At 40.5% G+C, this 16,610-nt stretch overlaps 2 protein-coding genes across 2 annotated transcripts in view; one reads left to right on the top strand and one right to left on the bottom strand.

The window, feature by feature from the left end:
* Positions 1-16,610, bottom strand: part of CAMK4 (calcium/calmodulin dependent protein kinase IV) — a 232,622-nt gene that overhangs the window by 21,196 nt on the left and 194,816 nt on the right. Inside the window, exons 8-9 of the mRNA XM_089908425.1 lie at positions 6,104-6,179; positions 1,213-1,339 (exon numbers count right to left, since the gene is read on the bottom strand). Coding sequence (XP_089764551.1) covers positions 1,213-1,339; positions 6,104-6,179 — 203 coding nt within the window. The remainder of the gene's footprint in view (positions 1-1,212; positions 1,340-6,103; positions 6,180-16,610) is intronic.
* STARD4 (StAR related lipid transfer domain containing 4) overlaps positions 1-16,610 on the top strand; it is a 79,530-nt gene that overhangs the window by 44,089 nt on the left and 18,831 nt on the right. The window contains exon 6 of the mRNA XM_089908427.1: positions 1-16,610. This exon is cut by the window's left edge and continues 8,448 nt beyond it; it is cut by the window's right edge and continues 18,831 nt beyond it. The gene's annotated coding sequence lies outside the window, so the exon portion shown is untranslated.

Raw genomic sequence — 16,610 nt, 5'->3', positions numbered from 1 at the left:
ACTTATTTATAAAATCATTCCTCTGGATCCTGTGTGGAGAGTGTACTTGAGAAGAGCACAAGAAGAGGCAAGGAAAAAAAAAAAAAAAAAAAAGAAGAGGCAAGGAGACCACATAGGAGGTTGTGGCCGTGAACCAGGAGAGGATGGGGCTTGGACTAGGCAGTTGTACTGGAGGTGGAGAGAAGTGGACGGATTCAAGAGATGTTTAGGAGTGTGGGCCCTGACGTGAGGGAGGAGTTGGGATGACACATTCCCACATCACACACACGGCCTCTCTTTCACAACCATGTTGGAAAATCCGTGACCTGTAGGATATCTGTTTTCATGAAAGAACACAGATGGTAAGGAGGGAAAAGAGCACTGGATAAGGGGTCTGGAAATCTGGATCCTTAGTTCCTAACAACGCCTTTCTGCTGAGAAGCTGTGTGAACTTGGACAGTCATTTCACTTCTCTGGGCTTTAGCAAACTTATCTTTAAAATGCAGGGAAGATTAGATGACTCCTAAGATCCCTTGGAGATCTAACCTTCTATGATTCAGAAGTTCGCTTTTAGTTATTTCTGCACAATTTCTCTCTAGAGGATTGATGGTAAATGTTTCAATTACACCCTAGTATCCTCTTTATTTTACAACAGGTGGGCCATCTCCCTAGAGGGTATGTGTTTCCTGAATGCAAACAAACTTCAATGTTACCTGAAGTGAGAAGCCAAGTAAAACAAACAAAAAAACAAACAAAACGTATAGTGTAACTTGTATAATGATAATCATGCATGATGGGACTTGTGTTACTATCAGGATATTTTAATAAGATTGAACATTTCAAGAAGCAATGTTGTTTTATTCAAAGTATAACTAATCTAGGTGATAGCAAGCCATTTTAAAACAGAATTCTTCTGTGTAAATTATGTTTGGATTCACTCAGCACAGCTATCTTCATAAGCAAGGTTCTGCATTGACTAGATGGTAAAAACTCATTAATTAATATGCCATAATTTGTAATAATTCAGCTAGAGATGAATCAAACGTATCTTTTTTCATTATCTATAAGGAAAATGCATTAGTGTGCATTGTTTCATTAAAAATACTTTATAATTAAAAAGAAATAAGCTATTAAGAGGGGTTGATTTAAAAAATGGCACTGCCCATTAATTAGATAAAAATGAATGCAAGGAATTTTATTTCATTTTGTTTCATTTTGTTTGGTCACACTTACCAAATCCTTGGCATTTAGAGATACTTCATCCCACCAGGGGGAGATAAAGTAATATTCACAGTTCAGAATTCTCCTAAACATGAACTGATCGCCTCTTTCATCATAGAATGGTTCAAATCCACAAAGTCTAGAGGGACAAAAGATAGAGAATAAAATGTCTTTTAAAAGCCTAAGCATATTTCACCAATTTTTTGCAGAAATTCAAGACTGTCCTTTTTCACAGCTTACTGTTATGAATGTAATCGCTCAGTTTAAGTATGTAATCACCTTCTTACAATTCACTTTTGATTATATAAACACACAGTCATGTCTTCAGGAAGTAAGAATAGATACAAAACCAATTTAAGATTTCTACAAAAAGTTATAATCATATTAATAATTATGACACAAACAACAATAATAATAGCTAACACTATTATAGGCATTATGCTATAGTGCTATTTCCATGGATATTTTTGCGGTACGCGGGCCTCTCACTGTTGTGGCCTCTCCTGTTGCACAGCACAGGCTCCGGATGCACAGGCTCAGCGGCCATGGCTCACGGGCCCAGCCGCTCCACGGCATGTGGGATCTTCCCGACCGGGGCATGAACCCGTGTCCCCTGCATCGGCAGGCGGACTCTCAACCCCTGCGCCACCAGGGAAGCCCTCCATGGATTTTTTTCCACCAGGAATTGAGAAGACAGATTGATTAGAATTCCAATTGATTACAAAACAGAAAAGTTAGGATTTTGAGAATAAAAAGGTTAAAAGGTGGAAAGAAAAGTTTTTAGTTGTTTTTATTCAGCCCTTTTCACTTGAATTCTTCCATAGAGATGAATAAAATATTCGATTTCCATCCCATTCCAGTTTGGATTTCAGAGTGAACAAACACAAGAGCTAACACTATTGTCAGGGAATGGCCTTTTAAAACTTACTACAGTGAGCAGCTGCAGCCAGCAGAGGTGAGCAGCCTAGCGTTAGCTCAACCTGGTAAGGACCCTCACTTTTGCACATCTTAAAGACATCTCACTATGTTCACCTTCATCTTCCGTCACGGGTCAGCATAAAAATGTATGAGAAAAGTGGGAGAAAAGAAACAGAGAACCATCTCTGGCATCCTAAAGAGAGGGAGGAAAAGTGAGTTGCTGGTCTGGGACCACCAAGCCTCTACTGTTTATAGGTGGGTGGAGGTACTGAAATCACTAAAGACCAAACGGGAACTATTTTTTAAAAGTCCCTGCTAGGGCATGTGTTGCATCTGACAAGGAATGAAGGAAAAAGAATGAAAAACATTTCCCCAAATTCTTCCTTCAAACTGGCCAGGTTGGTGCCGAGAATGAAACATTCCAGTGCATCCTAATGTAGTGAGTTTCTAGGAAGAAGCAATTTCTCATGTTCTTTTGCTCAGGGAATGTCCTGTTGGGAGAGTCTTTGTTTCTTTCAAATATTGTGGAGCCAGCCAGGAAAAGGCAAGGCTCAGGGAGTGCTGAGGCCTGGGCTGTGCATCCTCCCTCTCCCACTGAAGAAGTCCACGCAGAGAATACTGCTCCAGCAAAAGGAGAGAAGGGAGCACAGGTCCACACGTTGCCAAGGAGGCAGTTCATCCTCACCTGGCCCTCCTCTGCCCTCCAAAACACTAGAAAAACACAGCCTGTTGTTGGCTAGTCATGGAGAAATTGGTCAACTTTCCAGGCTTAGTTTAGGGAACTCTTAATGTTTCCCCTTCTGGAAATCTAGAGAGAAAAATGATAGTTCAGAAGGTACAGTACTCAAATGCCTTTCTTTCCTCTCAGTCATGTCAGCAAGTCTGTGCATTGGTAACAGAGGTAAAAAGTTTATCTCACCAGCCTGAAATGTCAAAAATGGAAGAAATGTGACAGAGAGCAGCACGCATGTGTGCATGAGCACACAGACACACACACAGAGTAAGAAAACCCTTTAGAAATGGAAATATTTGAATGCTGACATTGACAGTTTAGGAGGATATTAGGATTATAAAGCCTGAAGTGTGACTGTATTACACAGGGTAGCTCCAAGCCATTGAGCAGAACTGTAGTGTTGAAAGCCGAAGGACAGAATTTGAATCTCTGATGTTATCTGATTCTGATTTTGACCTGAGAACTGTAATAGTTGCTTTTGTCTGTGGGGACAAAGGGTTTTGGTTTAACGCTTTAAAACAAAGAGAGGGACCAGAATTCTTGTAAGAAACAAAATGGCCTTTATTTCCAGGCTACTGTCATCCTTAGAAATAGCAAGGTCATAGCACAAAATAGCCTGGTGGAACTCTTAATAATAATAAAGGAGGTACATAAGCCCAATGGCACAATCCACTGGAGAGAATGGTCCAATGAATCTTGCGTAGTGGACTTCATCAATTATTAATGAACTACAGATTAAATAAAAAGTCCCTAGGCTTAGGGGCTGACATAAGTTGGATCAGAACTAAAGGATATCAGGGGCTTCCCTGGTGGCACAGTGGTTAAGAATCCACCTGCCAATGCAGGGGACACAGGTTCGAGCCCTGGTCCGGGAAGATCCCACATGCCATGGAGCAACTAAGCCCGTGCGCCACAACTACTGAGCCTGCGCTCAAGAGCCTGAGAGCCACAACTACTGAAGCCTGCGCGCCTAGAGCCTGTGCTCCACAACAAGAGAAGCCACCGCAATGAGAAGCCCGGGCACCGGAACGAAGAGTAGCCCCCGCTCGCCACAACCAGAGAAAGCCTGTGTGCAGCAACAAAGACCCAACGCAGCCAAAAATAAATAAATAAATTTATTTTTTTTTAAAAAAAGAACTAAAGGATATTAGTTATGAGCAGCACTGTTATTTTAATTTTGGGGGCTGCTACCACTTATTCAACCAACACCTATAATTAATGGCCTTAAGTGAACTAGAGGAAAGAAACGAGAGATTTAAAAAATTATTTTCAGGGTTACAATAAGACGTTTCTCAAATGGCCCCAATTTTTTCTCTTCATTTTCCCATGTTAGTGACCATATCATGGAGTTTTACTCATCCCATATTTCAGTTTTTCAAGGCAAATGTTACTAAATTTCCTACCTCCATCTCTGAGTTCTTACACATCCTCAATGCTTCAACCTCTCCCATCACATTTCAACATGAAACTCTAATTGGGTGGGCACATTTACATTTTAGGGGCAAATCTGGAGCATCATTTGTAGTTCAGTTTTTCACTTAACATCACTAAGTATGATATGTCACCCACATAATTCAGGAGACAACATTCTTTCACAGCATAAAAGCGATCTCAAATGTAAGCTGAAGGGATTCTATGATGCGGCCTTAGGAATTCATTTTAATGAACTAACAAGCACTTGGTGTGGCAAACAAATTACCTAAAAGTTTTCACTTTCCTAAGAAAAAACATGGTTCCCTAGCTCTCCAAATTCTTCTTAAGCTTTAATACATCCTGGAAACACAGGGAATTGATCACTGAAAATATCTTTTGACATTACATAATAGCAGATGGCTATTTTATGGGTTGCTTTTAAACATTTTTATGGTTCTTACTGACCAATATATCAATATAAACCCAGGTGAACTTAGAGTTTGCTAACTTGCTTGTGGGTTCTACCCTAGTTACCCTCTTCCTAGCCCATGTTACCTAGACACCACACTTTCTAAGATCACTATTAAATTAACCAAGCCAAATCAAACCAACCTCTTCCTACTATGGACTGAATTGTGTTCCCCCCAAATTAATATATTGAAGCCCTAACCCCCAACGTGATGGTATTTGGAGATGGCGCCTTTGGCAGGTAACAGAGTTAGATGAGGTCATGAGGGTAGGACCTCATGATGGGATCAGTGCCCTTATAAGAAGAGACACCAGAGAGCTTGCTTCCTCTTTCTGCCTTGCAAGGATACAGTGAAAAGGCAGCTATCTGCAAGCCAGAAGACAGCTCTCACCAGAACCTGACCTACTGGCACCCTGACCTCAGGCTTTCAACCTCCAGAACTACAATTCTGTTGTTTAAGCCACTGAGTCTATGGTATTTTGTTATAGCAGCCTGAGCTAATTTGCTTTCTTCCCCACCCTTCAAAATCTCTTTACAGATTTGAATATTACAGGTTCCAACAATTAACTCTGCAGTATCCTCTAATTGAAAACCAAATCTACTTGGTTTGAATTAAACTTTGGAACTCACTGGTATCTTGCTTTTGTAGTTGTTCTACAACAGCCTTCCTCCCCAGATACTCTTCCATTGTTCTCGATTATTTCCCTTGTATTTGTCTGCAATTCCATCACCTCTTTGGCAAACTGAAACCCCATGTTTATTAGTGGACAGGAGCTCAGGAATGGAGTTGGGGATACCAGAGAGTGAGAGATTTAGCCCCCCCCCTTTTTTTTTTCTCCCAGAGAACAGGTTTCTCTGAGTTTAGGGTATTAAACTAAAGGTCCTTGAGAACTTAACAGATATAGGAACCAAAACTGATAGCCCAAATGCATTTAAAACATTCCTGATAAGAAACGTACCAGTTTGGGATTGCTTCAGAGATTAAACTGCCATTTGCCCCTTCAAAAGGAATAATACTCTAATCATTTGGACAAGATGCACATAAACAAAATAAGTGCAAGTTTAATAGGTGGATTTGTTTCATGCTCATTACTATCATCAAACAATGAATTGTTTCCCAAATCTGCTATACACTGCATAGCAGAATGAGACACAGCAAAGCCCTAGACAGAAGTTCTGGCCCCAAGAAAATGACAAAATAAAAAGCAATGCTCATTTTCCGAAAATTCCATCAGTAACTACACTTAGTATGTCATAGGAAACCACAAAAAGTCAAAAAGGAATCTTGTTTTTTATGAGGACTATGAGTAACTAGAAAATATTACAGCAAAGGCCAACAGTATGCTTAGAGATTGCTTTTCTTCACTTACAAGATGTAGGTGATTATTCCTACAGACCACATGTCCACCTCAGGTCCATAGGCACAGCCTCTAAGAATTTCAGGTGCTGCAGAAAGAGTGAAAACTGTATTAAATTACAGTTTAAATTCAGTTTAAATACAGTTTAAATTTAAATTTTAATAACAAGCAATAGGGAAGAAATGAATTCATCAACAGAAACTTCAGAACAGTTTTATAACCAATCTTCTCTCCCCAAACCAAAGTATGAGTCTACAAATTCTTACCTCTATTTTAGTGGGAGATATTATATATAGTCTCTCTGTGTTTGGGGTGCATAAAAATAAAGTTATTAAATGTAATATTCTACATCAGAACATCATGATACTGCTCAAATCAGATAGAGCTATATTTCTGCTACAAAGGGAGCTGTGTACATAGAAAAGAAATGAAAGTTTAGCATAGTAAGGGGAAAAAGGCACAATCATGCCGCCTGGGGTGTCCACGAGTGTGTGTGTGTTTGACAACGCGCAGGGCAGGGAGCAGGGCAGACAGTGAGAGGACTGGAAAGTCTCTAGTACTGGAAAGTTGGAACAGGAGCTAGGAGGGGCCCCGGCACATGTCTTGGTGCTGAGAACTACACATACGTCCTCAGAGAGCAGCTGTCCACAGTCAGTTTGGGATTATGAACTGAGAAAGGAGGCTTCCCTGTGCACAAGGAGGCTGCTCCTATCAGCCCTGCCCACCATTGTGAAAATGGAAGGTCTTCTCAGCCATTAAACAGCCTGGCCCGGTAGTATAGAATAGTGAGATCTTCCATGATTTTATTACCTTAGAGCCGTGAAAATGGAGAGCTAACTGGGTCTAACTGTTTGCCCTGAGGATTGGAGGTGTTGTTTGTTTGCCTAACTAACAAAGGAAGAAAAGAAGTGAGAGCTCTACCCTCTAAGTAGAAATAGGGCTCAGGTTTAGAGCCCAGAGTAGCCCCTTTCTATTTTGAACAAAAGTGCTGTCTGTAGGTGTCAGCAGGGCCCCTGAGGAAGGAGCTGATTGATGAATGCTGAGGGGTCCTTAAGGGAGGCCTTGGGGACAGGGGCACCACACTTCTCCTTCCCTCAGTGGGGTAGGAGAGCAGGATCCCTTGTCCATGCAGCCTGGGAATGTCAATATTGGTGGAGATTGTCAAAGTGAGCTCCTAAAGGAAGCTGGTCTCATGGGACTCTGAATTTAATTTACAGGAAGGAACACAGCAGATTTTCCACTGATGTCTTCCCATTCTATCCCCTTCTCTCCATCCTTTTCCAACCAGAATATTCTCTTCATATTTTATGTAGAAACTGTGTTACATAAAATATAGGAGATGAAGAGCCTGTGTAATGATGGTGTGCATTCTAGCACTCTGAGAAGCAATTCAGCAAGATGCACCCTTTGAGGAACTGGATCTGGGGCCAAGAAGTTTTTCTCATCTATGAGCAAATTATTCCTAGAATATTTTCCTTTTAAGATTTAATTAAGATAATTAAGAAAAATGCACGCTCAAAGCCAACACCATTCTCTCTGTCAGGTTGGCTTCCGTTTCTAGAGCCATCTGTACCCACAGACAGTTCCTTTGGGCCGCAGCAGCCCCCGCACTGAACTCCCACTCGAAAATGATTTGCTCATCATAGTGCAAAGGGAACTGAGGTTCGGCTGCCACTTTCAGAATGGCTGCTACTGTCAGGGAGCTGAACACATGCATATTTGGCATGCACAGTTAGTACCATGTGCCCTTCCCCACTCCAGGTATCCACATCCGTGAAGCGTTATCAAGTCTCACACTGACATTTCAACATAAACACAGAGATATGTTGGGGACAGTCTTATATTTCCTGGGTCTTGGTTTTTACCTCTAGTAAATGAATTGAACTAGCTAATTTCCAAGTTTACTTTGAGTTTTAGCCGCTGTGATGTACGTAAAGGGATAGTTATTAGAGTTTAAGCAAGAAGAGAGGACAAGCACTCCTGCTACAGAACCTGCTGAAATCCCATCCCTCCCACCGGAGCGCCTACTGTGTCTGCTGCCCTGCAAGCACCTATCCTGTCAGGTCCAGTGAAATCAAACCTCCCGTCCTGTGCTGTGCAGAGGTCAGCACGCTGTCTCGAAGGTCAGGTGCTCTCTCAGGCCATCCTCCATAGCTCCCAGGCCAAGGGCCCCAAACGAAGTGAATACTATGGAACAAAAGCCTTTCTGAATCCACTTTAGAGGGCATCTGGGTTTCTTACCTGATATGGCAATATCTGATCTCCCTTCACAGCACTGGGTGCAACCTTACTCTCCAGAGGCAATTTATTTCCTTGTAAGACCTTATGCTGCAATGTGAGTAAACTGGTGGTGTGAAAAGCTAGACTTTCCATAGGGAGGTTAACTGAGATGAAAGGAATATAGAACGTTTTCCCCCTCCATAATAAATTCCTCTTAGAAAGAATTTTTTAAATGAATTTATCCTATTGAATATTTACTAATCCTAATATAAAATTTGGGTGAAACATGCCTAAATTCCTAGACACAACTAGATACCAATTCACAGTAACCTTTAAATATTTTCACTCATTAGTTAATATGACCTTGACTTCAGAACCAGCAGAACACATCCTTGTAATCTATCTGAACCCTTTCCAAGAGCCAAAAGCTTTTCTAGAATACATTTCAGACGCTGGCACGCCAGCGCTTCAAGTCTCCTAGGTATCAAATGTCCTTGAAGGTAATTCTACAGAATTGTGATTTTCTTAGAGTGAGAAATAGTTGACTACTTCCAGTTCAGTTCAAGAAAAGGCATCAACTAGTGCAGCTATTAATGCTATAAGCACTTCTGGATGTCCTTCATATATTTTCTTACCTCATTGCCAAAACAAACAAACAAGCAAATGCGAAATGGGGGATAAAACATTTCAAGGTGTAATACAGTTTTTAAAAATGTATTGTAAGTGATTTAGAACCATCTTTTCAGAAATAGTCAGTAGTCATTTATTGATTTTCCTGGCTGTCTTCTAAGTAGATCCAAGTTTTCTGCCACTTCCTAAAGTTATCTTATCATTTATGTTATTGCTCATTAAACACTAAATGCTACAGAACTCCCAGGACACTTCACACTCCAATATCTAGCAATTGAAGGTACATATAAAGATTGGAATGAATTACGTTTTATTAAATAAAATCACTGTAACTGAAAATGGTTCTAAGATAAGAAGTATCAGGTATAGCCTGTGACACACTGATTGGTGCTAGGTTTTCCCTCTTTTCCTAAAGTCCTAGGAGAAGAATAGAGGGATAATTTAGTTCACTTCATTTTGTCAACGCCTTAGATGAGCTTTATGATCCCTTCCTACCTATGGAGTTAAAACTACAGAGTGGCATTCGTTATCAGAAGACTTTTTCAAACTACTGTTAACTGTTTTGAGACAAATCCAAGGGAGACTAAGGTGAATGAAATCAACAGGTTCATTCACTCACTCATTTAATAATTTAATTTGTAATAAATTTAATAAATTAATATATCATGAACTATTTGTTAAGCACATGCTGTATGACAGATACTGTTGGGTGGTGCTGGGGAATAATGGGGAGTTACAGAGAACAAGTCTCCATCATCACGGAGCTTACAGTTTGGTGGGGGAGGTAGATGCTGATCAAGAAAACCATACGGGGACTTCCCTGGTGGTCTAGTGGTTAAGACTCTGCGCTCCCAATGCAGGGGGCCGGGGTTCCACCCCTGGTCAGGGAACTAGATCCTGCAAGCTTCAACGAAGATGCCTGCGTGCTGCAACTAAGACCTGGCACGGCCAAATAACTAAATAAATAATTTTTCTAAAGTATCCTTTAAAAAAAAAAAAAAGAAGAAGAAAGAAAACCATACGAAGAAACGTAAAGTGGTAACCGGAAGCGCTTGGAGGAAGAGTGGCTCCAATAGAGGGCTGACCTGGTCAGAAAGATGGAGAAATGTGATCAGAGAAAGCAAAGTTTAAACAGATGTAAAAGATCTAGAGAAGTTAACTAGGCAGGGGGAGAGGTAGTGGTTGAAAGAGACAGAAGAGGGTTCGGATGGAGAAAGCACACGTAAAGGGACCTTGCGGCAAGAAGGAACAAGCAGCCCTTAGGGAACCGGAGCAGTCAGTGTGGGTGGAGCGTAGCCGGTGTGCGAGGCCCAGGTTCATCCAGCGCCTGGGAGGCAGGTCCAGGCCAGACTGCAGATTCCACTAGTTCAGGGGTTTTTTTGTTCGTTTGTTTTTAAATTCTCTCCTACATTTTCATTTTAACCATTCAAAACATATGGGAAATATAGCCAATATTTTATAATAACTATAAATGGAGTATAAACTGTAAAAATTTTGAATCACTATTTTGTACACCTGAAACTAATATAATATTGTCAATCAACTCTACCTCAATTGCAAAATGGAAAAAAAAATCTATTTTCATCTTAAGGCCTGAATCTGACTTTACAAAACTACTCCCCCGCCCACCACAGCTGAGGGAAAAAACACTGTGGAGCTTTCACTGTAGAGGCTTATCTTGAATTCATAGTTTTCCGGGGGCCACAAAAATCCATGGCATCTTTAGCACAGCGTCTAGAAGTCTCTCTAAGCTTTGCCTCTGGGGAGTGAGCAGTTTGGAAGGAGGAAGGAGAGGGATTTATCTGCCAGAAGCAGAAGAGCAGTGTTTGGAAATTCTCTGCTTCTTCCCGGTTCCTAACTTGGCCTGGGAACCGGGAGGAGAATGCCTTCAGGGTAGCGTCCTATAGGTGGCAGCAAGTGCCCACAGCCGGGCAGACTCCAAACTTGTGCTTTTCTTAGCATCTGTACCATGTGTGGTCCTTTGTGACGGTGTCACATACATTTGGCAAGAATGAGGCACAACCTTTTTAACATTGTCAAGTGCAATTTTTGCTTTGACAACAGAGAAGCCAGGCGATGTCCCAGTGCTACATGTTATAACAAAGGTATGGAATGGATCAGACTGTGATACAGTTGAGATGCTTCCAGAGGGGGTTGCCTCTGGCTAGGAGCAGCCTTGTCACTTTACTACAGTGAATCTCAGAATACTATCAATTCTTGCATGTCATGCTGTGGAAGCTTGAGAACGACAGAGGAGGCATTTGAAGTCCCTGTCACTTTAGTTATTTATAACTTGTTCGTGTAGAGCAAGAAAAAAGTTTTGAAACACAAGTGATAGGCTCTTTATGTTCCAATGCATCTTTTCTATTTTCCTTGGCTCTTGATCTTTTACACAGTAAATATCAGGCAATCCAACTCTCACTTGATGTTTTTCATTTTAGCTGTTGAAAAAGTCTTCCTTGGTCTTCCCTGGTGGCACAGTGGTTGAGAGTCCGCCTGCCAATGCAGGGGACGCGGGTTCGTGTCCTGGTCCGGGAAGATCCCACATGCCGTGGAGCGGCTGGGCCCGTGAGCCATGGCCGCTGAGCCTGCGCGTCCGGAGCCTGTGCTCCGCAACGGGAGAGGCCACAACAGTGAGAGGCCCGCGTACTGCAAAAAAAAAAGAAAAAAAAAGTCTTCCTTCCCACATGAATTGTATGACAGTTCTCTCTGTATAAATCTTATAAATGGGTGAAGAAAGAGCCTGTTTATTTTCCTCACTTTACTTTTTAATTTTTTAAATAACATCCTGAATATAAAATCAAATATTTGAGAACACCTAGTGCTTTCAGAAGAGGAAAAAAGAAACGCGACTTATTTTAATTAGCCTGTGAAAGTTTCATTTCTATGGAATTCACTTTTCTATGATTCCATTGAGCTCTCCCACCTTGGAGTAGTCACTATTTGTTCCAAATCTTAATCATACCAAGTCTCCTGGTCACTTTAAAGCTGTGATGGATGCTGGCTGAGGGACAGCAAAGGAGTGTTAACTGTTGAAAAGCTGCCTTCCCATTTTTTGTGGGATAAGGTAGAGTATAAATAAATAAACCACATAAATAAATTAACCCAACTCATCCTAATATTAACATTATGTAAGAATCTCTTTTTTAAATGAAGATGCAGATATAAAGTAATGGACTTAGCATTCAAACTGTCTCATGTGTTAAGTATGGCAAATACTGTGTTTTTCTCCAAAGATGCTATATATCTTACTGATAATTATCAATAATAATTCTTTTGAAACTTTTAATGTTTATTTTATGCATATCCTTCCTGTAGCAAACATTCTAAAATGGAACATTTTGTGGGTGTTCAGGGCCCAAATAATACGTTTTAAGCAAGTCTTCTACCCACTTGCCATCAATCACCTCTCCCTTTAGACCTCTTTTCCTCCCATCATTCCACCCTCACATATGTAATAATAGAGCTGAATCCTCACGGCATGTGAATTCTCCGGCACAGTTGGTTCTGTTCTTGAAGTAGTCTCTTACGATTATAAGGAAGTGGGCACAGAAAATGATTTGTGATATTGAGACCCAGAAGTTAAGGATTAACAGTACATTAAAAAATTGTCTCTAAACTAAAAGGAGCAAGAGAAGTGAGGGGATGATGTTGGTGACAATCTCTTTAGACTCAATTTTATCAGCCATCTCAGGCCAAAATATACGTGGTTAACTTTGATTTAACTGAGTGGTTGTCCTAAACTTAGTTTATACATATAGAATGTATACACAGATTTTGTGGTAATATTATTTAATACCATATGGGTGATGAAGAAATTTGTAGGACTCTTCCTCCCCTCTCCTTTTTGATAACCCTAAATCCTGAGAGATGAGTCAATCAGCTTTTGTGACCATTTCCCAAGCTAGGGAGGCAGCCCCTTATATTGCTGACAGCTTTAGATGTGAGAACATTGTTTTGTGTGTATTGAGCCTCAAATCTGTGCTTTACAACATCTATTCATGATTTCTAATTCTGTCCTGTGGAGCTTCTACTATTTGACAGTCTCAATGATAATGTGGTTTCTTCTCTTCTCTCTGGCCTCCTAATGGTGATGTTGCCCAGGGATCAGTGGGGGTCATTTCCTTTTCTGCTTTGGTGATGCTAGATAGTCTCATGACTTTAAATAGCATTTATATGTTGATAACGCCCACATTTATATCAACAGCCACGCCCTTGCTCCTGAATTTCAGACATATACACCCCTCTGCCCACATGTCACCTCCACTTGGATGTCTAACAGGCATCTCAAAATCAACAAGCCCCAAACCTGCTGCTCCCGAAGTCTTCCTCATCTCAGTTAATGTTAGCTATATCTTTCCAGCTGGAGCTCTCTGATCCCTTCTCTGGCCTACTCTTGCCCGCCTACTGTTTCTTGCCTCAGGGTCGGTGTGCTCTGTCCCCTCTACCTGGAATGTTCTTTCCCTAGATATCCATGTTGCTTGCTCTCTCCCTTACCTCTTTCAAGTCTTTGCTCTTATGTTCCCTTCTCAGGTGAAGCCTTCACTGATCACACCTGTTTAAATATTAACTCAGCCTCCCAGCACTTCCTATCCCCTTTCCCAACTCTATATTCTTCCACAGAAATTATATCCTCTTTCTATATAATTTACACATTTACTTTGTTCATTATTTGTCTTCTCCCACTAAAATGTACCTTTCTTAAAGAAGAAATTTTTTCACTGCTATATCGCTGCTGTATCACCTAGAACAGTGCCTGGTGCATAATAGGAGTTTAATAAATATTTATTAAATGAAAAAAGAATAAAGTTCCACAGAATACCCTTGGTTTAGGTCAGTATCAGACCAACACAAAGGCCCCAAGAGACTCATTTTCCTCTAAGTTTAAAATTTCCAAGACAGCTTAAAATAAGCCTGCACTCAACCTGCAGAGTCCCTGTCCTTTTGCAAGGTCAAGAACAAGATGAACTACAACCTTTCCTCATCACTCCTGTGTCTATCCCCAGTCCCACTTTTCCCTTTACCTGGCACTTGTTCATTTGGATCAGGCACTGCTAGCACGCCGGGGACAATCCTATAATGGCTTGGGGACTTAGCATATCTCAGGGAAAACGAAGGGCTGTGCTCAGGAAGGGGAGATGGATCTGGGACCAACCTGCTTATCGTTCTTTGCTTTCTTCCTCGAGCCTTCCCTACTCCCTTCCTATTGTCAACAAGCCCCATGGGAACCCTAGTGTACACACACCAGCCTGTCAAGGGGAAACTTATACACAGTGCAGATGACATTTTACTATATGTTTATTTCTTCTAGTGTTTTTTTTTTTTTAAAGTTCATTGCAAAAAGGAAGGCATCATTGTGGGTTTTTAATTAGCTCTCAGGCGAGATAATCCCCTACTTGATTAGGTTAGCAATGTAATTGGGTACTCACTATTTCACCTTAACTATTTAGTGTTCTAGAAAAAAACGAAAACATGAAACTATCCTGAAAGCTTGTATTTTAGACTATTAAATTTACTTCTTTTATCTCACTTAAATTTTCCAATATTTTTCAAGGTAATGTGTGTGCATGTAGATAGAAATCTCTTCTGACTGTAGACTGTTGAAAATTGTAATTTTCGTAGAGTGAATGTAATCGGTTATTTCTTTAGAACATAGCATGTGGTAACAAGGAAGGATTATCCCTATAATAATGAGACCTGGCAAATGCCAAGAGGAAATAAATTCTTAACAGCTTCTGGACCCTGAAAATAGAATTTGGATAAACAGACATGTAGGAGTGTAAAATATGAACACATATAGTTTAATAAACTAAGCCTATAAATAAATTAGATACTTGGTATTAGACAGAAACATTCTTTTATCTAACAACTTCCACACTGGTTTCTTTTTTACTCTAACAGCTTGTATTTCTTTTCTGTGATGGGCATGGGTAGGTCTGAACACCCACAGGATTCAAGCCTCAAATATCTGAACCAGTTAAGATATTTTGGAAGTAATATTGCATAGTTACATTGTAGCACATTTATCAGGAGCCATGGCCCAATGGATTTTTTTTTTCTTGAGACCTGTTTCTTTTCCCAACAACAAGATTTTGAGAACTTCTTCAGTGTTGACCCCCTCATGGACTATGTTAGAGCACTAGTCATTGATTCCATTTATCTGGATCACAAATTTTAGTTTTCTGGCCTGGAGTTTAGTTTTGACTGGGCAGATTTCCCAGGAAATAATGAGTATTTCCTTAAACACACAGCATCTGTGATATTTTTTCTTTTGAGATTCACTTATAGGAGAACTCTCTGTTATTAATAGCCTGGGGCAAAGGTTCTATAAGTGAGACTGATTGGGTAACTTTCCTTTTTTAATTTCCTGACAAATGACAGATGGTATAACATAGATACCCACTCTCTCCAAAGATGTAATTGAAAAAACCCTTCTATTCAAAAAACTAGACGCAGCGTACATAAGGATAATTGACCTAGGATGTAATCGTCCTTACATCAAGCAAGGAAACAAGGTCAGCCTTCCCCTCTCTGTCACTGTTCCAAGTTAAATGTAAAGTCTCTGTGTAAAGTAATGCTTTCCATAGCACGACAGTGATTCTCGCCAGTTTTGCTCTTGCGTTTAATTTCCAGATCATTCTATAAATGAACAGTTCCCGCCTCACCTAAATATTCTCAGAAGGCTACATGGCAAACTGATGACAGTACTTATATGTGGTGAAGGGAGAAAGGGCTAGAATTGAGGCTGATCCTCAAAGAGGGCTTCAGCCTTGTCTATAAATGGTCTAATTGTTTATAAGACAGATGAATATAAATATTACTATATTACATAAAAAAAAATTCAAAACCCTGCATCTTTCCTCCGCTCTAGGTCACCTATTTCCTGTGCCCTGGTGTTACTAGGACTTCTGTTTTTCCCTAACTCAGCTTTTTCAATGCTTTCAGTGTATCCTTAAAATCCTGCCCCCTCCTTTGCTCCCACTTGGAGGTAATATTCTAGTGTATTTCCTTTGGACCAAGAGTATGTATGAATATATGTCTCTTTATATACATTATTATTTTTTTTAAAGTTTATTTACTTATTTTTTGGTTGTGCTGGGTCTTCGGTGCTGCGCGCGGGCTTTCCTAGTTGCATTGTTGCAGTACGTGGGCTTCTCATTGTGGTGGCTTCTCTTGCTTTGGAGCACAGGCTCTAGGTGCACGGGCTTCAGTAGCTGTGGCATGCAGGCTCAGTAGTTGTGGCGCATGGGTTTAGTTGCTCCATGGCACATGGGATCTTCCCGGACCAGGGCTTGAAACTGTGTCCCCTGCACTGGCAGGCAGATTCCTAACCACTGCACCAACAGGGAAGTCTTCCCTCTTTATATATATTATGAACTTTACTTTTTAAATTAAATACATTGAACTTTATTGCTTTTGATTTCTAAGCCTGCCTCAGCCTATATAATAGTGATTCCACACATACGTTTACCACTTTAGAGTCCACAAAGAACTTATATTTTCTCTCTCAATCTCCACCCCTGCCCCAGCTTCCTTGTTGCTTTCTCCTCCTTTCTGTATAATATAGCAAATTACTACTTCTTGATGAGTCTCTACCTATAGCAGAATGGAAGGATTATCTTGATCTTGTTCAACCACTCAATTCCCTTTTTCCCCATTACACAGCCTC

This window comes from Delphinapterus leucas, chromosome 3 (genome assembly GCF_059928025.1).
Source record: "Delphinapterus leucas isolate spDelLeu-1000000601 "Yukka" chromosome 3, BTC_Dleu_Yukka2, whole genome shotgun sequence".
Lineage (NCBI taxonomy): Eukaryota > Metazoa > Chordata > Mammalia > Artiodactyla > Monodontidae > Delphinapterus > Delphinapterus leucas.
This window is presented reverse-complemented; position numbering and strand designations above follow the sequence as displayed.